This window comes from Dysidea avara, chromosome 3 (genome assembly GCF_963678975.1).
Source record: "Dysidea avara chromosome 3, odDysAvar1.4, whole genome shotgun sequence".
Classification (NCBI taxonomy): domain Eukaryota; kingdom Metazoa; phylum Porifera; class Demospongiae; order Dictyoceratida; family Dysideidae; genus Dysidea; species Dysidea avara.
In genome coordinates, this window is record NC_089274.1 from 26,661,474 (window position 1) to 26,688,751 (window position 27,278).

General features: G+C 37.0%; 1 protein-coding gene and 1 long non-coding RNA gene across 3 annotated transcripts in view; both read right to left on the bottom strand.

Annotated features, from left to right (window-relative positions):
* Window positions 1-866: 866 nt before the first annotated feature.
* Window positions 867-22,540, bottom strand: LOC136250554 (uncharacterized). 2 transcript variants are annotated; one of them, XR_010698568.1, is made up of 5 exons: window positions 22,459-22,540; window positions 5,039-5,177; window positions 4,694-4,897; window positions 4,086-4,165; window positions 867-2,783 (listed from the first exon to the last, which is right to left on the bottom strand). It is a non-coding gene; the product is annotated as an uncharacterized lncRNA (long non-coding RNA). The 2 variants fall into 2 exon arrangements; XR_010698569.1 differs by lacking the exon at window positions 4,694-4,897 and having other exon boundaries at window positions 870-2,783.
* Window positions 9,295-27,278, bottom strand: part of LOC136250507 (uncharacterized) — a 28,339-nt gene continuing 10,355 nt past the window's right edge. Inside the window, exon 2 of the mRNA XM_066042724.1 lies at window positions 9,295-11,894. Within this exon, the coding sequence (XP_065898796.1) occupies window positions 9,981-11,885 (1,905 nt within the window). The 5' untranslated portion in view covers window positions 11,886-11,894 and the 3' untranslated portion in view covers window positions 9,295-9,980. The remainder of the gene's footprint in view (window positions 11,895-27,278) is intronic.

A 27,278-nucleotide genomic window follows, 5' to 3' on the forward strand; every position in this document is an offset into this window, starting at 1 on the left:
TGGCAACTAATTTACAGTTCAAAGCATTACTACCTTATGGGTGTACAAAAAGAATGTGCTGATATTGTAAGTTATGTGCTGAACATGCTAGCTAGCTGCATGGGTTGTAGTTGGTACTATAGTTACTGGGATTGTTGACTGCTGCAAGTGCTGTTGTAAAAGTTATTCATTACGTTGCAATGTTAACTAGCTGTGTAGCTACCAAGTTAGCAAGTTCTACTACCCATTCATGAAAAAAAATTCAAACAATTTTAAATTTGTTTTTGCATGTTGACAGGTGTATTGTTCAATGGCATGACATGATGTGATCAGTATAGACCAAATCATAAATATTCTTAGATAGCTATAGGTGGTAAAGGGGGCCTTGGTTTACCAATATGGGACCTTAGGTTTCCCTTAGAAATTATTCTTGGAGTAATCTAAAAACTGTAAAAAGATCAATTTAATATTAACTACTCTAATATAACAGTCACTTAGCTGTAGTGGAAACCTTTTTCCAAAATTTCTGCTTACACCCCACAATTTTTTATAGGAATATTTTCAATTTGATTGCTCTATTATCTATTAGGGTATTTAAGAACAGTCAAATACTCTAATAGAACAGTCACCTATACATACACAACTGCATTAAAAGAATTCTCCCAGGTTGTATAGCAGTCAGTGGCAGTGGTGATTTTTATGAGAAATTTATGATTCACTCAATGTAAAGTAATTGTGACATGCATGTCAGTCAAAATCTGTATAGATTATGAATTAAGCTATGCATACATACAACTTATAAACTGTAGTTACATTAATGTATGTACTGCTGTATAAAAGACTATATCCCTTGTAAATGTTTAGTTCATCACCACGAATTAAAGCATCTGGAGTAAAGGATGTATCAATCTCCTCTCTGCATGTTCAAAGAAACAATCCATGCCTGGAGCATCTAACCATGAACTAAGTGAAGGTCGGTGCATTTACCCACTCCTATGTATACTAATGTGTATACAAACTTACTACTGGACTGAAGCAGTGCCTATGATTATGTATGAATTTTGTTGTGTTGTGTAATATGTATATAGTAATGTGTATGTGTATGGACATAAGTCTACAAATTATAATTGATTATGTGCTAATATAATTACTGTACATTATAAATGGCCTCAGTTTGTTAAACAGTGTTAAATATAAATAGTACATCACAAGTAGTAAAATTGATGACATCATCATTACCATGTACATGGTTGATGTGATGGTGTTTCCACTGGAATGTGTTTGGATAGTTACAGCTGCTCTACACTCCTAGTAGCTTGTTGTAGTGGAACTGAGTTAGACTGCCACACACACATTTTCTATGGAATACATACACATACATACACAAAAATGAATGTATATTCATGGGTGTATGCATGTTCTCGCCAGCTATATATCAGTATTTTCTTATGTCTACTGAACTGGATGTGTAGCAGTAGATGTGTTGGCATTTCTTTGTGACATTTTTAATAGTAAACACTACCTCAAGTGTACTCATCAATCACATTGTATCGGTATTGATAGTTACAGGTATTGAAAACATAAACAAATGGTCTAGGATAACCAGTGTTCCTGCAGCTATCAGTGACTGAAGCATTAGCAGCAACTGCTTCTGGAAGTGTCCACTCTATAGAACTGTAGAAATATTAATGACCATAATATACAACAGAACACACTATGCATTAGAGGATCAATAATTGGATTGGTTATTGGCTATATCAGCCTCGTTTTTGCATATCGGTATTGGATCGGTAACATGTGTAAAATAAGCATCATGCAGTGGATACAGATATACATAAAAATCTATTTATGGGCACTCATGCTCTATAGTAATATCCTAGCAATGTCTGTTTTTGTAATGCCAACTGTCCCAACTCTGTCACTTTATATATAGCTAAATTTAGAGTGCTAATTATTATTAGAGAACATGCTTATGCTACCATATCAGATTGACTGTGTTTATTGGCTTGATAATATTAGTCTATATCGGTTATCAGAATATTGGATAAAAGTCATATCGGTGCACCTCTACTGTGCATGTATAGCTGCTCCAATGCATTCATCTGGAAAAACTATGACTGTACATGCAATTTTTCCTTCCACTGTTATAAACACTGAACATCACACTGTTTACTACAACAGTAATCTCCAGGATCACTGAGACTTGTTATTGTCCAATTGTAAGTGTGTGAACCTTGATGTGTTATTAATGGGTGAAGTTGTAAGTCGATCTTCCACATTCAAAGCGAGGACACATAAACTGTACAGTGTACCAATAGACTTTTGTAACTGATTGTCCAGCACCTCTTGACTCACTGCACGTGCCAGCTACATAACGAAGGTAAAATATGTGGCTAGTTCATGCCAGGTCAAGTGTACATAAGGTATTTCTTTGGTTAAATGCCACACCTTCAATGGTAATTGCACCTGAGTTGTGCTTTGAAAATACTTACTTAAATATCATTTTTGAGCATTGAATGGTGGCTGCCAATTTTGAATAGTCACAGCATTGATTTTTGGAACTAATAGTAAATGCCACAGCATTTAACCAAGTAAACATGGTATTATATTGCTTATGGCTGTACCTGTACTCCCCTTTTGGAAGGATGATAAGACAATGAAGATCATCAATGACAATATTTGCAACCAACTTATCTTGAACTGATCAGTAGATAGCTGTTCAAATTCTGCTTGCTTAGATGTTATGAGATACTAATTATCATGTTCATCTTTTAGTGGTACTAGCTATAGTTCCATGATGTAATCTGGGAGGATAGGGAGCCCAATGGAATTCCCTGCACTCTTTATTTGTCATATTGTGACTAAACAAGATTCATGACAGCTGATTACCCGCCAAGAAAGGACATCAAATGATAGACCATACACATACAAAGTCTAAATCACAACTGTAATTTTCCTTCATATTGAGTACGCACATGCAGTACATACTTTCTCAGTTTTTTAATGTCTGTGTATAAGACTGACAATACCCTTAATTAATTCCTCTGATGAGTAATAATAACTGAGACAAACACTGAATTATGATATGCCATATTTAGTAACCTATGGGTAATGCTGATGGTGTAACTGGTGGTCAAGAAATTTATGTTAAAAGTGGAATACAAGCTGATGTGTCAAGCTTCATCCTTTTTCACATTTAAAACTTACACAGTCATCCTATTACAGCTATCACACATGTACTAAGCAGGAGGACTGTACTTGTAAGAAGATATATAAAGCCATAACTGTCATTATAGTAAAATGCTATAATCGCCACTACCTATACTACAGATAAATGTTCAATTTTATTCATGTTTGCATGTGTTCACATCAGTAGTTTAGATTTAGTGTTGCTAGCCATGTACAGTTCCTCCATATACTATTTATGAAGGGTCAAAATTGTTTGAGGTTAGATAGAGCATGCATGACAGTAAACATTAATGACCATGACAGACATACTAACTGTTATGCGACTATCGATTTATCCCCCACTTCCCCCCTCCCGGGAATAGTGGGGAAAATGGTGAGGATTTGACTTTTCACATTCTCCACCCATGGGAGCACAAGTGGTGGTCAAATTCTCACTCCAATACACTTTAGGAAACAATAAGGTAGTTCTTATGTTGCTTGCAAGTTAAACAATGCCAAAAGTTTCAAACAGTCAAATGTCCCACTAATGGGGCAGAATTTTAGGCCAAAATTCCCCACTATTAATCCTGGGAGGGGGATAGTGGAGCTTAATATTGATAGGAGCATTACACATTCAGTTACACATCCCCTACAGGTGATGATGAAACTTTACCACACAATTAATTATCTATAAAGTGCAGCATGCCTACACGTACATAATTTGTGAATTGAATGAAGGTCTTTAGTCACAGGGCACAGATGCTGTTTATAGTACGCTAAATGCTACTAGTAGCAGACAAATGCCAAATGCTGCATTCGTGATATTATTACATACATACATACATACGTAAAAAGAAACTGTTCATGGGGTTTTTGTAAAGTAATGTGTGACCAAGAGTTATTTATTCCCATTACAATACTCTTGTAGATGCACTTACCTAGAGAGAAGGAGAACCACCAATGCATGTGTAGCTGTGAAATTATGTATCTTTTTTTCCACAACCAGCAACACTCGTACCTAAATGTAGAGTGACTATAATTTTCTTCAATTATCTTTAAATTCTCCCAAAGTTACACACTGATATGTATGGATGAATATATAGGGCATTATGCTATCGTGCATGCCACAACTTATGCAGGTATGTCAAAGTGGGATACCCAAACAGTGGACATGAGTAATTAGTGGTCACATGATCATCACTTTATCTCACATGATCAGAACATCCACCACATGGAGTATTTATAAAAATGTCCAAAAAATGCGTACCATAGAGTCTGGTTGTTAGGTGCATGTGCTTAATAAAACTTCCCAAAACACATTCACCTAATAAGATAATCTAATTGTAAGTGTTCATGGATTAACTCACTTGGAATGGTGCACGTGTGTACCAATATTTGGAGCCTAGTTACTGTGCAAATCTTTTGCGTGAAGCATGATTTCCATGCTGCAGAAGATCATTCTGCTTGGTAAGCATAGTAAAATCCAAGTTATTATTGGCCATGTACCATATGGAATTTTGAGTCGAGTCTAGCACAGTTGACAAACCTCTAGCATTTCTTCTCTTGTATAGCTGCACCTTGTGTATACACAGGCTTTGGCCTTCTTGCAGGTCCCTATATAGTCTGATGGTGATGCTAATTTGGAAACCCTGTATGATTATCTTAACCACAGCATATAAAGGTAATGCCAAAGCAGCAATGTTGCTACTTATAACTGCCTACTTGACTTGTTGTGATCCAGAACTTTGTGCTATACAACAGAAGCTATACACATGTTGCTGACCACAGCATGCTATACAGTTACAACCGGTCTAATATGGTATTTGCAGTTAATAAAAGGCTGTTTCAATGAATTGTAATTTTTAAAATACATGAAATATTTGCTACTCACCACAATTATTGTACAGGAGGGAAAGGGTAATGATGGTGAAGAGAGAGTGCAAGGTAGAAGTCACACAGAGTGGGGAGAGATGGAATTTCATTCATCTCTAGCTGTCTCTTGGTGTTTAGACTCTTGGAAACACTTGGTACTGTGGGAAGATACACAACTCTCACATTAATTTGATTCCCACTAGAAACAAACAAATACAGCTACCAGGGGCATACCTAGTGGGGTTTCAGGAAACCCCTTTGGATTTTATACACACTACTTAAACAGGTCTGGAATATTTATCATGGAACAGGACACATTTTAAACTTTTATCTTAGTTAAATAATAGTTTCTCACATGATAGCAGCATTTGTATTGTAGCATTCAGCCTGGTGTTCTGAATTATGACAAGTACACTACATAGGAATTTTCAACTAGAGTAGGGATATCGATGAAACAAGCTGGAGTATACAGTGCATGATATTAAATTACAGTAAAATAATAAGAAGTGTTATATCCCTACTGTGCATTTCCATTATGGCATCTTGAACACAGTAGGGATAGCTATAACACTTCTTATTGTTTTACTTTACTATGGATTTAATATCGTGCACTACTCCAGCTTGTTTCAGTACTATTTATCGATGTGCTATGGCCCCTACTCTAGTTGAAAATTCTAATTTTTTTGTGTACTTGTTTATTGACTTTTTTTTGTAAAACATTGTGACTGGTGAACCCATGCATACTGCATCAAAAAAAAGAAATGGTGCAACGTGCTGCAGCTATCATTATCATCTGAAAAGTGAACTATCCATTACGCTTCGTTGTCAGCTATGTTCAACCCATTACAAATCAAGAACTGTTCGAAAAGCACCTCTGCTGCAATCAAAGTAGCCACTATGAAAAATATGGATGATTTCCATTATGAAGGGAAGCCATCACGTACTACCACCAAATCAACACTTTTCACTATCAGCAAAGATGAATGGGGCACAAAGGAGGACACTGATAAGTTCATGAAGACTGCATTGTACGTACTGTAATATGCCAGAAGACACCTCTCGGGCCGAAGCGATGTCGAACATTGTAAGCTCACAGCCTTAGCCTTAGCCATTGTCAAGTTATGCTTGTCTGAAGGTATCAGTCAGTCATTCAGTTACTCAGTCAGTCAGTAGAAAATTCCGTTTAATAACTTTTTTATAATTCCATAGCAACTTGTTGAAAGCGTTTTGGGTCGATCTGAACACTTGTTTATGCTTAGTTTTACCTAACCAATACTGCTTCATCATCATCAGGGAAAAATGGTTTTAGGGTGATGTTTTTCATGGGCCACACCTACACCTTTGTGGTCCCTACTATACAGTACTATTGTGCTGTATGATTTTGGTGAAAAGATCAAGATGCTCGAATGAAGCAGCCAGGCATTAGCTCTATTGGGCGATTGCCATCTGGCAATATTGTTTTAATTTTGCTACATGTTGTAAGCTTATATTAGGTGGTCTGTGGTTCTTTTATTTGCCTATATGTATTATGCCATATGCTGTATGCATGTAATACTTTGAGTTTAATTTTTTTATAGAATTTTTCTTTTGCATATACATTGCCCCTATATAATAATAGTAATGTTCCTTTTTTCTAAACTAAACCATATATACATACGTATGTACGCATTATCTGTTCCATCCATACATGATAGAGTCCTCTGATAGGAATAATGAATTTTGAGAAGAAGCCTCATAAACAAGGAGTTATCCATATAAGTATGGAATTATTGGATGTTGCAAATGTAAACTTTCAGGCTAAACCATGATTGTCCTTTCCCACATCATACAACAGTAGTCATGATATGTAAGTCAAGACAACAGTATTCATGCATCTTCCAAAGCTTTTGGAATACCAATTTATGCTTGGGACCCTCTCCAACAATATCTCCCAAAAACACTTTAGTGAGGCGTAGTGTGCTGCAAATAAAAAAAAATCCAATGAGTAGAGTACCGGTATAACATACTTAAGTTGACAGAGCCTATAAAGAAGTGTTATAATCGGCTGACTTTTACTTACCATTAGTATTACAGTCCAATGTCTGAGAAAGTAGTACACTGAGATACATATGTCATATATTTCTACTGTAACCACACCATGCACTGCTTGCAGCAAAGTTTCTTTTTTCCGGTGAACTAATGAAACTACATACCATGCACAAAAATATAGAATTTATGGCATACTTGCAATGGAAAGTTTTGTAAATGATTTAATTTTAGTATGCAATGCTACCAGAAAGCATCATTTTATCATAATACAATCTGCATGGTGGACACCACAAATCCTGGACCTGTTTTGCACACTAAAGTAACTACAAGTTTAAGTTTGATGAGGGATCATAGAAAATAAAGTAGGTCTATAGGGAAACAAGAGAGGTTGTCAAATATACCAGTGGACATTTAATCCCTATTTCAGTCGATATCCATGACTGAATTAGGGATTAAATGTCCACTAGTATACATATCAGTCTGCAGGTGTAGATGATCTCCATTGTAGGGTATGATAAATTTCCTAATTTTCTTTTATACTTGTTTGTTTGCTTTTCTGTAATAATTATTGTTATGACTGGTGAACTGGTGCATACCACATCAAAAGAAAGAATGGCACCAGAGTTAATGTTTTGTCTGAACACGCACCCCAACTATCAATTTAATTACTGACTTTAAAGTGAAGTAGCCACTATGCTTTGCTTTCAGCTATATTCAGCCCGTTACACAGTGAAGAACAGTAAGAGAAGCGCCTCTGCAATTAATCCAGTCTACACAGAAAATACGTGTTTACAAATGTATGGAAGCCTGATCGTGCTACCGCGAATCGACACTATGGGTTGTCAGCAAAAAAATAGGACAAAAAGCAGGGGAAAGTAAGTCCATGATGCGTGCATTGTACCACTATGTACTGCGGTATGCCAAAAGGCACCTGTTGGGCTGAAGCAACGGCGTTGAACAGTAAAAAAAATCAAGCCCGTATCCTTAGTCGCTATCAAGTTATGCTTGTCTGAAGGCATTAGTCAGTCAACCATTCAGTCATCAGTCAGTTAGGCAGTAGAAAATTCTATTAAAAGTAAAAATTCATAGCAACTTTTTGGAAGTATTTCAGGTTGTACTGAAGGCACTATTGGGCTTGCCAATACTGCCAAGGTGTCATGAAGGTATTGTGAGGCTGGTTTTATTCTTGGTCAGAAAAGTCCAAACCTTCATGATCCCTATATACAGTACTATTGTACTGTATGACATCGCTGTACACTCGTGATCAAAAGTATGAACTGACTTTTTTTCCGTCAAATTCTATAGCAGTTGACAGACAACAGCTGCTGATGGTGAGGGTGATATTATAGTTCACGCTAAAGGTATGACTTCTGTGATCACTTAGTGTGTAGATCATACTTCTGAAGTTCGCTCAATATAAACTATACAAACAAGGTTCCTGTAGAAGGTAGCCACAGCTATATACAAATAAGTCACCCTGTAGAGAGTTCAACTACTGGTATACATTACCAGTCATCATGTAGAGTTCATCTACAAACAAGTTGCCCTGAAAAGACTTAAACTACAAAACGAGGCATCATGTAGAGAGTTCAGCTTCATCAGCTCAACCTGGTAGAAAGTATAGTCAGCTACACAACAAGTCAACCTATTGAGAACTAACAAGTCACCCTGTAGAGAGTTCAGCTATGTTACAAGTCACGTTGTAGAGAGATCAGCTATGTTACAAGTCACGTTGTAGAGAGATCAGCTACAATCAAATTACCATGTAGTGAGTTTAATTAGCTATATATACCAACAAGTCACCCTGTGGAGAGTTCAAGTACAAACAAGTTACCCTATAGAGATACAGCAAGACTGCCCACGCAGCAGATTACTGCATAATTCTTGCTGTTCATGGCCTCTGCTCCATCTGACTATACACTGTATGTCTGCTCCATCTGGCTATACACTGTATGTCTGCTCCATCTGGCTATACACTGTATGTCTGCTCCATCTGACTATACACTGTATGAAGATTGTTTTTTTTTTATCAATTGCATTAAATTCACGACACTTATATAGCTAGCTGGTTATAAAAACTCTAATGTGAGAACTGTCGCAGGGGAAACTAACAGGCCTAGGGGAGGCCACACCCAGACAAAGGAGAATAGTTAAATGCTGTTAAATTACATTGAGGTATTCATGATCAAATATCCATAAGTGATCTAAAGTCTTACACATATCAGTGACAGTTGCTAGATCTTGCATAAGTCACAAAATTCAAATGCATGGTATTGTTATGTGATTGTACTATTGGGAGTTATAGTGAGGGTGGGAGGATGCCTGTGCTCCTCTACATTTGTCTTGATGAAATCAGCACAAAATCTGTTAATATTAAGATTCATAATTTCTTTAGTTTTCTCATCTTCCATTACATCAGGAGCTGGTTCAGGATACGGTTCTTTGTATACATGCTTATATACATAGTACTATGCAAACAAAGGCTGCACTGAAAGGGGGCTCCCCACATGTCCAGGGGTTTGCTTTTTGTGCTGTGTTCCACAATGGAGGTTTGTACTGCTGAACACAAAATGCAGGAGTCTATAATTATGCTTTAATTTCACCTACATGTTATGCCTTTGGATTGCCAACAAAATCATGCTTTTCTAATTCTCATCTCATACCTCAACTTTAAAAGTATGACAGCTTAACAATTACACAAAATTATATCTGACAATAATACTAACCATGCACATATTTGGAGTACCAACAAATTGTATCATTGTAGTACAGTGACTGCATGGTATGTTCAATGGTTTGTAATTTCGTCACACCATCTTGTGTATCCAAATGAAGCTACAAATATAGCAACTGCTCTGCATTTTCCAAATACATGACACAAAAACATTTTACAGTACACCTTCTATAAAATTGATTACATGCTGCTGCTGTTGCTAAAATACATTGTACATGCCAGTTACTTCTTGATCACAGAGGGGACACTTTTGAAATATAGTTGCATCATCTGGACAATGGACACCATGCATACAAGGCATGTACACTACATTTCTGTTAGGTCTCTCACACACTAGACATTCTTTAAGTATCAACATTCCACCAGTGTCAGCATTCAACATGCTAGAATGAGGAGTACTACTCTTCTTTTCTGTTATACTAAAATCATTCATTTCTTGTTGAATTGGTTTTACACCTATCTCTGTAGAGCTAGTATCAGTATGAGCGTAATGCAAAAGTGACAAAGATTTAGCATGATCAGCATAGAAGCCAACAAATGGTATAGTAGGTTTAGGTATTCCAGTAAAAGCTACGCCTTGTGACTGCTCATTGACAGTAAACTCTACTACACGTTTATCCATGTTTATCTCCATTTGTATAAGTGTTCCACTCTCCCAGAATTGTTCAAATCTCTTCTGCTGTTGACGTCCATAAATGTATATCTGTCCTTGATATGAACGATATGCACATGCCCATCTTTCCAGATAAACTTTAGAGTCTCTTTTAATTGTTCCAAGTTGCTCACCAGCTATTCCTATTATCGTGGAAGCACCATTATCTTGTTCAATGCAGAAAGTAAATTTGTAAATACCAGATGTGCACTTAACATTTAGTGTGGCAAAACTATTACCGAATTCTTCTTCCATTCTTTCAACAGTTTTCCCTTCATTGGTTATAGTAATATTTCCTTGTTGGTGAATAAATATAGCATCTTCAGGTTCTTGTCTATTAGCTTTAATAGGTTTATGTATTACGGAATGACTGAAGTCAATTAATTCAACTTCTTTCTCGTAACCAGCATAGAATGCTATAATTGGCTGAACTGGTGGACAAACATTTTCAAATACAATACCAACAAATTGTTTATTTTTATATAGTGCAGCTTTACCACTAGCACAGTCCACATAGAGTTCAATGGTAATAGGAAATCTATCATCCTTATATTCTTGTAATGGGAATGCTAATTTCTGTTCAACTCCATTAATATATACTAATCCACGATAAGATCTCCATAATGTTAAACCTTTAATAACATAAATAGGATGAGTTCTATCATACATTACTGTTCTGGGTAAAGTGAAACTAGGTGGAGCAAATCCAATACATAATGAGGCACCGGTATCTTTCTTAACTTTTAACTCCATACAGTATTTTCCTTCTCTGATAATTTGATTAAGCAAAATGTAACAATTTGATGTTACATCAGGTCTATACACAGTGCGATTGCCAAGAGGCAAATCTAGAGGACCATACATTGAGTTAACATCAAAGCAGGCTTGACTGATGATACTAGGAAGAGGTGGCTTTGATTGTCTAAAGTTTCTCATTTCACAACTAACTTCAACACTTGTATAACAAGCAACCACGAATGATAACTTATTAGGAAGATCTGGCACTGGTAAGGATATCGCACGATGGTCCCCAACAACGTGACATGTGAATTTCTTGTTCTCCATATCAATGGTCAATTCAAACATGTTCCCATGATGACAAGTACTGATATCATCTACTGTCTGCTTTATACCATTGAAGAACACACTTCCTTTAGTGACTTCCCACAGAAACACATTTGGTTCTCTCAATATATCACTGACTCGTGTAAGATCATGATCACTAACACCAATAAAAACTTGAGGGTAGATGTACAAACTATCAATTCTAAGCACCATGTCAATAGCATTGACATTGAAGGTATCTTTTCTGTTACATATACAATTTATCATTGCAATTTGTAGTTGTGTGCTATTTGCTGAAAACACAATGCGTTTTCCACCAGAAGTAACATAACTGGTTGATGAGTGTGTCGCAAATTCCACCATATCATTGTGTATCATATTAGCCATAACTATGCCCTAACAGATGAACACATGCATTTAAGTTATGTGCATGATAAGTATGGATGTTGTAAACTACCTAACTTGACTAATTTCTTTATAATTATGTTTACAACTCCAATATACTTAATAGGGATCAAAAATAGTTACAATTTTGACTTATATCAAACAAATACTTCTTAATTAGACTTGTAAGTTCATTTTCTGTATTTAGTCATGGTGTTGCCTAGTTACAGCCATAGGCGTAGCAACAAGGCCCTCCACATTTTAAGATAGAGATACTCTAATAGAGCAATCACGCACTCAAATAAAACATTCAGTGCATTTTTAAAAGAATAGTTCATCAAAAGTTGTTACCAAATACAATCTCAGAAGGATAACTTAAAAAGTTATGCAAATTGCACCAAACACTTTTCATCTTTCTTAGTCCCTTCACTTTAAATTTTGTTGCTACAACCCTGATTACAAAATGCTCAGCATTGGTGTCATGAGCTATTATATAGCTAAAGATTGAAGCAAGAGTTAATATCTCTCCACTGTTATTAATTCTTGATTGAAGGCATTTGCATTATATAGAGCTAGCTGGGTGGAATTTTAGTGCCTGGTATACCATGTCGAAAAATATCATGATAATACTATTTTTCATGATATTTATAGGTGACTGTTAGTGGTTGACTGTAGGGTATCTTGATCTTTCGCAATGGATCTCCAGCAGCATTTTGTGTTTTTGTAGTACAATACAGCACTCTTCTGGCCTCAAAAGAGCTGTCACAAACACTTATCATTGGTGAAACCACGGTAATGTTGACATCGTAATATTATTGTTTCACTGAAATATAGATGACAAGGATATCATTTCATTGGAAAACCATGGTACCACCACAATACCAAGATACTGTCCAACCCTACTCAGATTGTACTCTTTGCATTGCTGTAACCAACACAGTTTTGTGAAGTACAAGATTATAAATATTGTCATTAGCGTAACAACCTTACTTGTAATTACACAACAAACTACACAATACAAAACGACACAAAAAGGGAGTGCTTTCATTTCCAGGTGATTGCATGATATGCCTGCTCAAACTGTCTACATAAACACTTATTGCCTACAGTGCTGCAGCTACTGTTGAGGCAACCAAGGCAGTTAACTACAAAAAACAGCTTGACTGAAGAGAATTTAGAGATTGAGATGCTCCAATAGAGCAGTCAGCTTATGAACTTTTCTGGCTACACATTTGGCTTGGTACCACAAACTTTTTATACTCACTGTTAGGTACACCAATCCAACTTAGCTACAAGGATACCAATCAAAGGTATTGAGTATCGGTAGCCATATTGAAACAAATGAAGGCCATTGACACCAACTGATCAAAGAAACTTGAAAGGAAAAAAAATACTGGGCTATCTTTTCTATAGTTTATAAATGAGAATTAAGAAAATGTCACATTAAGAACAAGGAACCTAAAAAGAAAGTAATGTTGAATCTGACCCTAATCCTGAATGCTTACCCATGTTTGCCTAACGAAGATGAAGTCTGTCACTGTTTGTATGAAGGTGAGTTCAAGGGGAGCTAGTGTCAGCTTTTGCCCTTCAACCCTAACTCACTTCAAACTCACCAAAAATTACCTTCACACAACTAGTGTGCTTGAGTGAGTTGTTCTAGCTGGTGCATTAACTTATGATGGCTCTTATTGACAATGATAGTTAATGTCAATAGTCATGGTGACAAATGAATGCCATGGAAAAATGGTATATTTCAGTACCACCCACCCTTCGTTTCATCTTTTATTTCCCACCCACATGCACAACCTTAATTTCTCTGATATTGCAAGGTACTTTTATTAAACGCCACGAGTGTCAATGGCCATGGGAAAAAAATTCTAAATGTTTTTTTTTCCACAAATAATTGCAATAAACCATACATACCATAGACACAATGGGAAATATATACTATACAGTAGAAAATTTTGATGTAATCTATGAATTTGTCAACATTTAAGTTGTCAAACTTGAGTAAGTGCATTTTATACTATATTATTTAGTGTATTTTAGTATGTATGCAGTTTGCTATTGAGCGATAGATTTGTCAGAATTAAATTCGTCAAAGCTAATACAGCAAGAACTCAATAATAAATGTTTCTTTCATCTAACATAGTGATCATTGACACTGATCGTCAGCGTCAATAAGTGACACCACAAACTACTGACGCCAACTGGAACATGAAGCATGGTTTCATCTTTACCTGGTAATGGAAATGAATTGCCATTATACCGTACAAGTAGAATGAAAATTTTAAGATTTGAAGTTGGATTAGAGATCAAAGAAAAGTAATGAAACAAGGCTTGAATTTATTAATTCTTTATATATTAACACACAGTATGCTATTAGTTTATTTCTTGCCTTGTTTCGTAACGATACATACAGTACATTAACATTAAATGTATTTTGTAATCCACCAATTATTTTTTTAAATTCATCAATTTCGTTGCTATGCATCAGTAAGGAAGCAAAACTTGAACAAACCACATTGAACCACAAATTACGCACAGAAGTATCTTGTTAATTGTTTTATAGTTTGTCTATCTTATGGCTGCTCTTAATTTTCATTCGCGCACAACAGGGATATGCCCCTTTTCAACTCGAGAAGATATGCCATTCCTGGTACCTTATAAGGCCTGTTACGTTGTTTTCCAGTTGTTATACGTCTGTTACAGCACATAAGCTAGCCCCTAAAAAACTGTTTCACCTGGTTTCAGTTACCAGCCACACCCCTTCAAGTAAACACAACGAAAACAGAAAGTTAACCTTTAATACAGTACATAAACAGCCTTTATATGCATTGAATGAAGTTTTGTAGTTTAGCTATTGGATAATATTCACTGAGCACCTGGTTTTTAGAAGTAGTACAACATCAACTTGTTTTCTATGATCCCTAATCGAACTTAAAATTCCTAATACTTGTTTTTTTTTTTTGTGACATATTATATGACTGGTGAACCCGTGCATACCGCCTCAAAAGAAAGGATGGCGCCAGAGTTGATGTTTTCATCTGAACATGCGCTCCAGCTATCAAATACTGACTTGGAAAGTGAAGTAGTCATTACACTTCGTTTTAATTATGTTCAGCCCATTACACAGCGTTACAAACGAAGAACAGTATTAGAAGCACCTCTGCAATCAATCTAGTCACCATGAAAATATGGACAATTTGTGTGTCCCAACTATCAATTACTGACTTGAAAGTGAAGTGGTCATTATGCTTCACTTTCAGCTATGTTCATAGCTGAAAGTGAAGCATAATGGCCACTTCACCTTCGAGCCAGTAATTGACACACGAATCGTCCGTATTTTCGTGGTGACTAGATTGATTGCAGATGTGCTTCTAATACTGTTCTTCGTTTGTAATGCTGTGTAATGGGCTCACCGACTATCAATTACTGACTCGAAAGTGAAGTGGCCATTATGCTTCACTTTCACCTATTTCAGCCCATTACAGTGTTACAAACGAAGAACAGTATTAGAAGCACCTTCGCAATCAATCCAGCCGCCATGTAAAATATGGATGATTCTCATTTACAAACGTAGGGAAGCCACTACCGCAAATCGACACCTTGGACTAAAAGAAATGAGACACAAAGGAGGACACTGGTAAGTCCATGAAGAATGCATTGTACATACTGTGGTATGCCAAAAGGCATGTCTTGGGACAAAGCAATGTCGAACAGTGAAAAAATCAAGCTCATAGTCTTAGCTGTTATCAATATATGCTTGCCTGAAGGTATCAGTTAGTTAGTACAAAATTCCATTGAATATATATTTTTTGAATTTTGTAACAATGTATTGGAAGCATTTAGGCTGGAGGCACTTTTGGGATTGGTTATACCTAACCAACACTGCCAAGGCACCAAGATGGTATTGTGAAGCTGGTTTTTGGGTGATATTTTTGGCCAGAAAAGCCCAAATCTCCATGATCCCTAATATGAGCCACGGTAGTTCATGATACTGAATCAGGGATTAAATGTTGATTGATATATAGACAACCTCTCTTGTTTCACTACTTTTTAGCTATTCCCTTGTTTTGCCACTTTTTTTCTTTGATCCATAATCTTTTTTGTTTGTTTACTTTTTTGTATAATTATGACTACAGTGGAACCTCTCTTTTCCTGACCTCTGTTAGGGCACCTCCATTGTCTGGACAGCCCAAAGTAGTCATGTGGCTCGTAGTCTACTGTAGTATTGTACCGATATGCATATCTTCACATTTACTGATACCGATTTTTCACTCATTCCTGTAGCCGATATGCCGATATTTACTGATATTCTTAAATTCTATAGGTCAGGGGAGAAGGAGCAAAAATCATCTAAAGTTTATGTGTGTGTATAACATTAATTGCAATAATTTAATTACTTGTGTAGGTGGCCGATTCTACAATGTTTGCTACCAGTGTGCCACTAACCCCTTTCATGGAAATGAAAGCCAAGTAGTTATAAAACACCTAAGTCAGCTTCTCAAATGGAGTTTTTGTGGGATTCCAGACCCTTTACAAATAGTGATTGGTTAGGGCGCCGATAAATATACACAACCTTGCAGCCACACTATTCACAGATAAACAAGCCTAAATAGTTATAAACAGGTACAGCAAATAAATGTTTACCACTTACCTCTGCATTCACTGCTTCCTTTTAATACTGTCACGTATTTATTTCTGTCGTTAATGATTGATTGTGGGTTTAGGTTCGGCAAATAATTTCGTCTTCATGGCCAATACCTATACTTGCAAAACCACCTTATATCAGCTGTTACTGATTATTCAACCAATTATGATTATCGGTGCAACACTAGTCTACTGACCATAATAAAGTTTGGGTTAGATGAAAGCACAAGGAGGCAGCCTAAAGGTTGCTGTTTATCTGTTAGGTGGCTTGTTTATTCTGCTAAAATAACTACCAATTGGTTGCTACAGTGTAGGTGATAATACATTCTTCTTCCTCTACCCTAGCAATAACAACATTACTTGTATTTAAGTCAGTTACTTTAGCGTATTAGCATGTATTTCTTAGTTACGGACTTTTCTGATATATGGACAGCACTAGCTGTATGTGGTTGTACAGCTCTGCGGTATTGAATAAACACCTGTGATGTAAATGTCCTTTCATTTTAGCAAGTTTTGAGACCTGAATGGCCTATTACTTGGCCTAATTCATCTCAACACCTTCCTCTTTTTTAAAACAGCCCCTTGCCCTCCTCTGGCCCCCCTTTTGGAGCTTGCTGCCTAATACAGTCAACCCTGGTTTAAAAGCTATGGAAAACTTAACTGTTGGCTACTTGTACAGTGGATGCTCTGGAAGGTAAGAATTGGTATGAAATGTGTGAAAATTTGGTACACGTAGCTTCATCCATTGGAGAGCTACAACACACTGAATACTTAAAACCATCATTTCTCGACACTTTTAAATAGGTGATAAAACCGGTTTTCCCAGGCTGGGTCACAAATGTCATTTCTTCAGACACTCTGTAGAATTTTTAGCACTCCACAAGGACTGATGCCTAACCCCAAGCAGGTTACAGCTGTGAAAGATTTTCCTGTTTCATGGAATGTTACAGAATTTCACTAGTTCTTAGGGCTAGCACCATATTGTTGATGTTTTATTGAAAGAACAGCCTCTCCCTTGGGGGTGAAGACTGTCAGTCTGTGACAAAAGTTAATGAAAGCAAGGTTGCACCTGTTCTAGTTTACCCAAACTTTTTTTCAGACTTTGCAATTGACTTTGTAATAGAGACTGATGCTATAGTATTTAAGGGTTAGGTGCTATTCTCTCTCAGATGGCTAGTTACATTCTATGGTGTATGCTAGCAGGTCACATTTTGTCCTGGTCATCCAGGTCTGACCCGCATGTATAAAATGAATTAATTACGCGGAAGTGTGTTGACATGTCACAGTCTAGTCCTGCTGCAGCCAAGCTTCTTTCATGGATTGGTGCCTGTAGGCAAATATGCAGTCATGCCCATTTTTCAATGGTATTACAGTCTGTAGGTATGTACAAATTCATGTCTGTTGCTGTCTGGCAGCCTTATGTGGAGACTTATCAACTATTATTGTACAAGGTATAGTCTAGTCTTGCAGTAGGCCAGCTTCTTTCATAAGCCATGCCCACTTTTACAAGTACACAAAAAATTTGGAATTTTTAACTAGAGTAGGGACCATAGCACATCGACAAAAAGTAGTGAAACAAGCTGGAGTAGTGCACGATATTAAATCACAGTAAAACAATAAGAAGTGCTATATCCCTACTGTGCAATATCAAATTTTTTGTGCACTTGTTTATAAACTTTTTGTAAAAATAAAATTATTGACTGGTGAACCCACACATACCACACCAAAAGAAAAACATGGTGCCGCGTGTTCCAGCTATTAATTATTGTCTGAAAAGTGAAGTATCCATTACACTTCGTTGTCAGCTATGTTCAACCAGTTACACAGTATTATGAATCAAGAAAAGCACCTCTGCAATCAAAGTAACCACTATGAAAAATACGTCTTCCTTCCTCTTATTTGGATATGATCATTGTTTCCCTACAGAGGTAGCCTTCTTAACTCCACAGCCTATTGAGTATACTAATATAGTACTTCTTTTGGACTACCAGGTACACAGTTTATTGTCTGCAAGAGAATTAGCAGCATTAAATATTGAAACAGTTTCAGAAGCATTATAAGGGTCAGTACTATGACAAGTATGCTGCTCTTGCTAAGTATTGAGTGGGAGATTTAGTGCTGATAAGATTTCCTCATGAAGAAACTGGAAAGCAGAGGAAGTTATCTCATTTGTGGCATGGACCTTACAGAATTGTGGAATGTAGAGACCCTGATCTAGTAATAAGTTTTTTTCAGAAGATGCCATACCCCGCCCTCACAGAAGTCTTGGTCAATACCAAGAGACTAGCCTAAGACCTTCAATGAATCAGGAAACCGACAGCTCTACAAAGGTATCATACAGTACAATAGTACTGTATAGTAGGGACCAAGGAGTAGGCGTGGCCCAAGAAATAATATCACCCAAAAAACAGCATCAATTTACCCTGACGATGATGAGGAGGTAGTATTGGTTAGGTAAAACTAAGCCCAAACTAGCTTTCAGATTGACCCGAAACACTTTCAACAAGTTGCTACGGAATTTTAAAAAAACAATTATTTAACGGAATTTTCTAGTGACTGACTGACTAAGTAACTGATGCCTTCAGACAAGCATAACTTGATAACGGCTAAGGCTACGGGCTTGATTTTTTCACTGCTTGACATTGCTTCGGCCTGACAGGTGCCTTTTGGCATACTGCAGTACGTACAATGCATTCTTCATGGACTTACCAGTGTCCTCCTTTGTGTCCCATTCATCTTTGCTGACAGCAAAAAGTGTCGATTTGGCGATAGTACGTGATGGCTTCCCTTCATAACGGTGACTATTTTGATAGCAGAGGTGCTTTTCAAACAGTTTTTACTGTGTAACGGGTTGAACAGCTGACAACAAAGCATAATGGATACTTCACTTTACAGACGATAATTGATATAACCGGGGCGCACGGCATCATTTCTTTCGGTATGCGTGGATTGCAGAGGTGCTTTTTGAACAGTTCTTGATTCGAAATGCTGTGTAATGGGTTGAACAAAGCTGACAATGAAGAGTAATGGATACTTCACTTTTCAGATGATAATTGGGGTGCACGGTGCAATTTCAGATGCGGTATGTGTGAGTTCACCAGTCATAACAAAACAAAGTTAACAAATTAGTACACAGAAAAATGAATTTTCAACTAGAGTAGGGACCATAGCACATCGATAAAAAGCACTGAATCAAGCTGGAGTAGTGCACAATATTTAATCACAATAAAACAATAAGAAGTGTCCCTACTGTGCTCAAGATACCATAATGGAAATGCACAGTAGGGATTAGTTGTATTATGCGATAGTGAAATCAACAAACCAGTCTTCTTTCAAGCAATAAAGCATGATTGCTGGCACCAACATTTCCAAAAAATTACTGAAGTATCCCTCAAAGATGTTACAAGTGTATGTTAACAAGTGTAAGAAGACTGAGTGTGGCCCAACTAGACATTGGATGACCTGCAGTTCAAATCGGAGATTTTTTTTCTCCTTACTTTGGCCTCTTTTCTGTTACACCTTATCAGTCATTAAGTCAAGTCATTAAGCCTTATCAGTCATTAAACCAAGTCATTAAGTCTGTCCTTGAAATTAGGTTAGGTAATCCTAAGGCTGCAGCACATGTTGCTGTCAGACCTTCAGTGCTGGTCACTGTAAAGTGTTAATAATAATAACTGTAATGTGCACTTTGACTTGTGTGTGTGTGTGCATCTGATTTTGTGTTATTTTTATGCCTATGAATTCTAGGGGGCATATCTTTTCATACGAACAGTATTTAAGTGACAATTAACAGTTTTTTTTTTTTTTTTTTTTTTAGATTGGATAACTGACAAAGCATGATCATATCTAACATACATACATATTATAATATATATAGTCCTGTGTGGCCAGACCATCAATTCTTTTTCTCATTGGGAATAGCTGTCTTGTGCAAAATCTGGATATCGTTGATTGTTACTAAAGCCATTCTGAGCAGTGCTGATTGTGCAGAAGCCATAGCAAAATATGAGCTCAGCACTAGTCTCAACACCTATTATAAGCGCCTGCTCCTTTGTAAGATTAGCTCAGCATTATCAAGCCTATCTATGATAAAGGAATCCCAGATCCGATAGTGGAGGAATATAGTCTTAGTTTCAAACTCCCTGCTTTACAGGCTATCTGTAGCTTCCTTGCAGGTCTCAATTGGGATAATAGGATAGCATTTACAATGGCTGCAAGTTACTACACCCAAACTTAGGAATTCTAGGTCTGGTCACGTGAGAGATAAAGTCCTGATAAGTCAATACCTACACACACTGCTGCTCTCACACCCAAACACAGAGGTGGAAACTTTAACATAGCTGAATGTACAAAATTACAATCAGTGTTTGTATTATTTACACAAAACTACAACATCACACAGTCCATAGATATGTATAATAAACAGGTGCATGTGGTCATAAAAATGTGCTGCATGCACAAATACCAGCCATATTTTGTAGGGCAAAAGAAATGCAATATCAACTGCAACTAACCTATCAAATAATGATAAAACCGGGTAGCGTGAGGACTAAAACCGGGTAGCGTGAGGACTAAAACCATTATTAAACTTGGCATGGAATAATCAGTTACTTTTCAGATGCTAAAAGTTTGGGAGATAATTAATATTTCACATTCATAAACCACTTGTGCAGAAAAGTCACCTTGTTATTCTTCTTCAGCAAATCCTGAATTTTGATAAAGTACAACTACAAGGTTTGCATTTCGGGTAGTGATTAATCGATGCAGGTGAGCAGAAATACTTTCGCCTGCATTGATTTTACTTGTCTTTTTGCCTAACACAAATCTGGATTGTGTTGTGTAAAAATAATGTAATATAGTGCCACGCATTCTTGTTAAACCCGTCTATGTAGCTACAGTTGGGTTCATATAAAATCCTTTTCTTAATTTCCTCGCTTTAATTACACTAGCTGGCAAACTGTTCCATATTTTAATTTGCAGAAAAAGTGTGTAGATTAACATTTTAGTGTCTGTCTAAATTTTTGGGAATGGCCTCTTGTCGAGGGGTCCGACACCACCCAAAAGTTGCGTGCAAGATTCCAAATCTCGCCTTTTTTTTTTGCAAAGAATCCAAATACCCAAGACTGCAGGTTCCAAATTAGGAAATTTACATAGCCAAATATACGAACACTTTTTGTGCATTCGGCTGGCTTTCAGGCTAATTGGATCATTGGCAAGGCCTGTGTAAATGATCGGACTTATATAGAACATTTGTCGATATTCCAGATTCCAAGTGATTTGTGTTGGATTCCAGTTGGCCCCTGCCTCTTGTACACATGGTTATTGGTATGGGCGGAGGTGGTGGTTACAGAAGACTTAACCGTGCAAAATTTTAAACCGTGAACTCGTCGTCAATCCAAAAACATCCAGTCAAGTGATTGCAACCGATTCTGTGGCACCAGGTGCGAGGGGTGCGACACCTTCGCAAATCTGTATGTGATTTGAAATCACTTCATGATTTAAAACTTGATTTGAAACATCATATTATTACTGGGTTCTGAAGGACATTAGTTCTTGATTAAGAACTAGTATTGTATCAGTGTAAGCTTGTATTGTTTATAAATATGTTTTCGAGCAGCATTAATTACTTGCGTGGGAGAATCGCTGGAGATTTGTGATTTGGAACTGAAGGGCGTACGTGATTTGTAGAGGCGTCATACCCCCCCCGACCAGGTGTCACCAGTCACAATCTAGTACTTCTATCTGCTTCGACCAGATTGACGTTTATCTTCGTGAAACGGCGACCACAGAATACTAGCACACTTACCATAGGCCTTGTTGTGTTGTGATGCTACGAAGACCATACACAAAAGGAATTAAGTGATCAGACTATCTCAGACCACTAAAATGTGGCTATCTAAGTACAATTACAACACTGTCTCACTTAATCACGAAAAGCGTATCGTATCCTATCTCCCAACCAGTAGTACCGAAATAGATCCTACTCGAGATCTAACTCCTCGTCTAACAAAAAAATTACCGTATGTTTTTTCGAGGGAGAAAATTTTCGCGCTTTCTCAGATTACAGCTATCCACAAAAATCTCCCTTGAAATTAGCTAAAATGGCATTATTTGAGTATTACAAAGATCCTAAAGTAAGACCCCCCTCTCGAAATTTGGATGGTGGCAATCCGCGCCGGAGAAGTTTTTTTTCACAGTAGTGGCCGCGCGTCTTTTAATTAAATACAAAATTCTAACTAGCGTAACTACCAAACTAAGTACTACAAAACTAGCTACCTTAACTACAAAACAACCTTAATTAATAACTTAGTTCAACAAGTCTATGCCATCTTCTGGGCATAAGCCATAATGCCTCAGGATCATTTTGGCATTATATCGCCAGAGAGTAACTGACAAGCGCTGAAGCAATTGTTTCCTTGCAAACTGTCTGGGAATACCACTTGTAACAGTGGTACGGTCAGCAATCGTGGATAAGGTTGATAAAGCAAGGTAAAGAAGGTTTTCACCTCGCGTATTGTGGCGGCGACCACTATGTATCTAATTAATTCCACTCTACTGACGTTGCATATACTATTTATGGTTTTGTGTAGCTATATATAGTGTTAACGGGTATTTCAGTGAAAATTCCCCAAGTGTATACATAAACAGCAGCGTGACTCAGTGAGCAGTGACTTACAATTCCATCTATAGCTAACCAGCCATTATACGGGGCAGAAACCCCTCAGCATGCTCTATTCAAGCCTTTGACAAGGTACCCTACCAACGACTCCTGCATAAACTTGAGTTCTATTATTATTATATTTGTTACTGTGCAGAAATCAAAAGATAGTTGTGCACAGGTGTGATCATAATGAATGTTCAGGTTAGTACAAAACTCATCTAAGGTAGGGGAGTGAATTACAAAGGGGGGGAGTGTGTTCCAGAGTCTGATTGTAGAAGGGAAAAAGGAAAAATTTATAAAAATCGATCATAGTGTCAAGCTGTTTATAATATCCTTCCCTTGATGGACGATGATTAGGTATAAAATCATTTGTGGGTATACTTAGATTGCCATTAATTATCTTATACATTGTAGTTATCTTAGACTTGTTTCTTCTTTCTTCGAGGGTAGGTAAATTTAATGATGACATCATTCTTGTTACACTACTAAATCCAGAAAAATCATTGTAGCAAAATCTAGCTGCTCGATCTCCTTTGGATGGACTCAAGTTGGTTTATGTGGGTGTGGGGGGCCCAGGCAGAGGATGCATATTCAACAATGGGGCAGACCATCATCTTATAACAATTGTTCTTAACAGAAACAGGGCATTGGTGAAGGTTACGACGCAAGAATCCATTAACCTGGTTTGCTTTGCTAGTGACTCTTTGAATGTGTTCATTCCATGATAGTTTCTGGTCAATGGTGACCCCAAGATATTTCGTGTAAGGAACCTCAGAGATGATAGAATTCTCCAGATGATAGAGTTCTATGGTTATTACCAAGAGTAAATAATATTTACTTTCAGCATAACTGGTGGCACTCTAGCATGACTTGCAGCATTCTTATCAAAAATTTGGAACTCATTTAAGTGATGATATTGTATCATGCACAACACCTGGAACAGTTTAAACAGAAACTAGCTTTGAGTGTTTAATCATTTATTGTAATTTACCAAATTGTTTATCTGTGCTTTTATACTCATATTAGAAGTTTTGCACAGCAAATTAAAATTAAAATAATAACGATAACAGATCGTTCTCAACGCTATAAGTTGTGCATTATCTTCTCAAGTATTACCTCAATTAAGGGTCGGTTCTTGGCTCTACGCTTTTCCTTGTGTAACTAAATCACAAAGCAGATGGTGAACAAATATGGCTGCATAATATATAGAACCATGAACTCTCCCGAAGACCATACTGTACAACATTACAGCAAGGTATCCAAGTCTGTAGGCTACATCCCGGCAAATGGAATTTAAATGTAACATTTTACGAATATCACATCTTTCCACTACAAGTACCTACACCTATACAACGTATGAAACTTCTCAACTGAAAGTGAAAGAACATCTTGGGATCTAGATCAATGAAAAACTGTCATCATAGTAGCAAACTCACATATTGTATACTTGTAACAAAACAAATCAAACACTGCATGGGATTCCTACAAAGAAATATAAGAACTTGTCCTACTTACCTACTTGAAAGAACAATTAAGCATACAAACAACCAGTGCTTCCACTACTTGAATATTGTGCGCCTATTTAGGATCCTCATCATCAAACAGACATCTAGCCAGTGCAACGCAGAACAGAAAGATTTGTTCTCAACAAGCCATGGACAAGCATGCAATAATATCAAGAGTTCATAATATTTGTATGCATACAAATATTATGAACTCTTGATAACATGGATAGTGTAACTGTGGTGTTGATGATTTGAAATGGCCAATCAACACTTCAAACCCATCGCTTCGATTGGTCCTATTGTTCATCATCTTCAATTTACAATATTTACTTTCACCTGCAAGACTGACATCATATCACATTCAGTCCTCCTGTAATACTTACAAATTCTCCTTCTTCCCCAGAACGATACCTGAATGGAACAGTCTACAAATCAATGGCATTAATAACATATCCCTTGCAGATTTTAAACATGTATGAACTTAATTTTGTATTAATGTTTTATCCCTTCAGGGGCTTGCTAACTAATTAGAAATGAAACAAGTATACTGAAGGAGAAATTAAAAATCTGATCTTAAGTTGATTAGGGATCATAGCAGGGAACAAGGGAAGTTGTCTACACTTGCAGATAATTATGTGACCTCCCTTGTTTCCTGCTTTTCCCCCCCTAAAATTATTAATTTTCCTTATACTTCAGTGTTGGTTTACTTTTTTGTAACATTATTATGACTGGTGAACCAGTGCATACCACATCAAAAGGAAGAGAGGTAATGTTTTTGACTGAACGTGCGACCCAACTATCAATTACTGACTTGAAAGTGAAGTAGCCATTTCACTTCGTTTTCAGCTATGTTCACACCATTTCACGCATTGCAAATGAAGAACTGTACAGTAGGAGAAGCGTTTCTGCAATCAATCCAGTCACTACAGAAAATACAGTCATTCCCATTTACAAATGTAGGGAAGCCACCGTGCTACCATGAATTGACACCTTGGGTTATCAGCAAAAAGAATGGGACACAAAGGAGGACAAAGGTAAATCCATGATGGGTGCATTGCACATACTACGGTATGGCAAAAGCACCTGTCGGGCTGAAACGACGTTGAGCAGTGAAAAATCAAGCCCATATAGCCTTATAGCTGTTATCGAGTTGCTCTTGTCTGCAGGCATCAGGCAGGCAAGCAGTTAGTCATCAGTAGGAAACTCAAAAATTTTGTAGCAATCTATTGGAAGCATTTAGGATTGTACTGAAGGCACTTTTGGGGTCGTTATACCTAACCAATACTGCCGAGGTGCCAGGATGGCATTGTGAAGCTGGTTTTTGGGTGACATTTTTGGCCAGAAAACCCAAACTATAGATAGTATACTGTATGATGAAATATACAACATGCAAACGAGCTCACTAAACTGCAGCTATGGCTAAATAGCTAGCTAAGGTAGCATCAGTAGTCGCGATGCATGGCAATTTACGTAGTTCCTACAGCCCATGTAAGGTAAACAAAGATGCTGTGTGCTGAGTAACATGTAACTAACACAATGCAAGTGTACCTATACCAACCATGCATAGAATTTAACATACCAACCTGCATTGTGAGAACTATGATACATAATGCAGTTATCTAATCTCACTAAGCACTTCCTTGTCTGTTTGTGGATACCTTTATTGTTTACTTTTATGATCTTTGTTTGTTAGCTCAACCAGGAGCTCACAAGCGCTGCAAGGTTTGCTCCTTTGGTGCTTATAAGCTCCCGGCTCAACTCAGTTGCATTGCTTTAACTATACCGTGTGGCTTAAGACTGGACATGTATACATAGTCATTAATAGCTAGCATATAAGGTTACGAGATAGTGAGTGACTGTTAAACAAAAAATTTATTACATAATTAAGGCGGGCTTGGTGTTATTGTGTTGTGTATCAGCTGGTAATAGGCTTAAATTGTTTGGAGAATAATAGCATGCTGACTGGACAGTTTCAAGGCATATAACTTTGTATACATGCCTAGCATATAACCAGAAGTAGGTAGATTATTAATTGTTTGACTCAAAATATATAGACTATTGATTGCTTCTAAAGGGCTCCCATACATTTTTAAGGGAAAATGCACAGGAAGCCATCTATATAGCTAGTAACCTGGTTCACCTATTGCACATACACAATATATGGTATATACCCAAAGGTAAGGCCAAGAAAAGTTAATTATATGTTTCTGGTTCCCTTCCTGGTCATTTTTTTGCTGAATAAATTGCGCAGTTACACATACAATATTAAATCTGTTGAAAGGTTTCCATGTCTTGTAAACACTCTTTTCTTATAAAGATTTATACATTAATTTCATTTTTCCCATGTACTGCTACGTCGAATGTAGTGTAGCTACCACATCAAAATGTTGCAGAAAAAAAACAACAAAAAAAAACAAGGCACCTGGTCAATTTTGGGGAATTGGTAGGACCAGAAACATATAATTAACTTTGCACAGCCTAAGTGATGTACTAAGTAAAAAAGTTGAAAATTAGCAACTTATAAAGGTAAACAACTGAATGGAGGTGCCACAATGATGTAACAATACTTACATCATA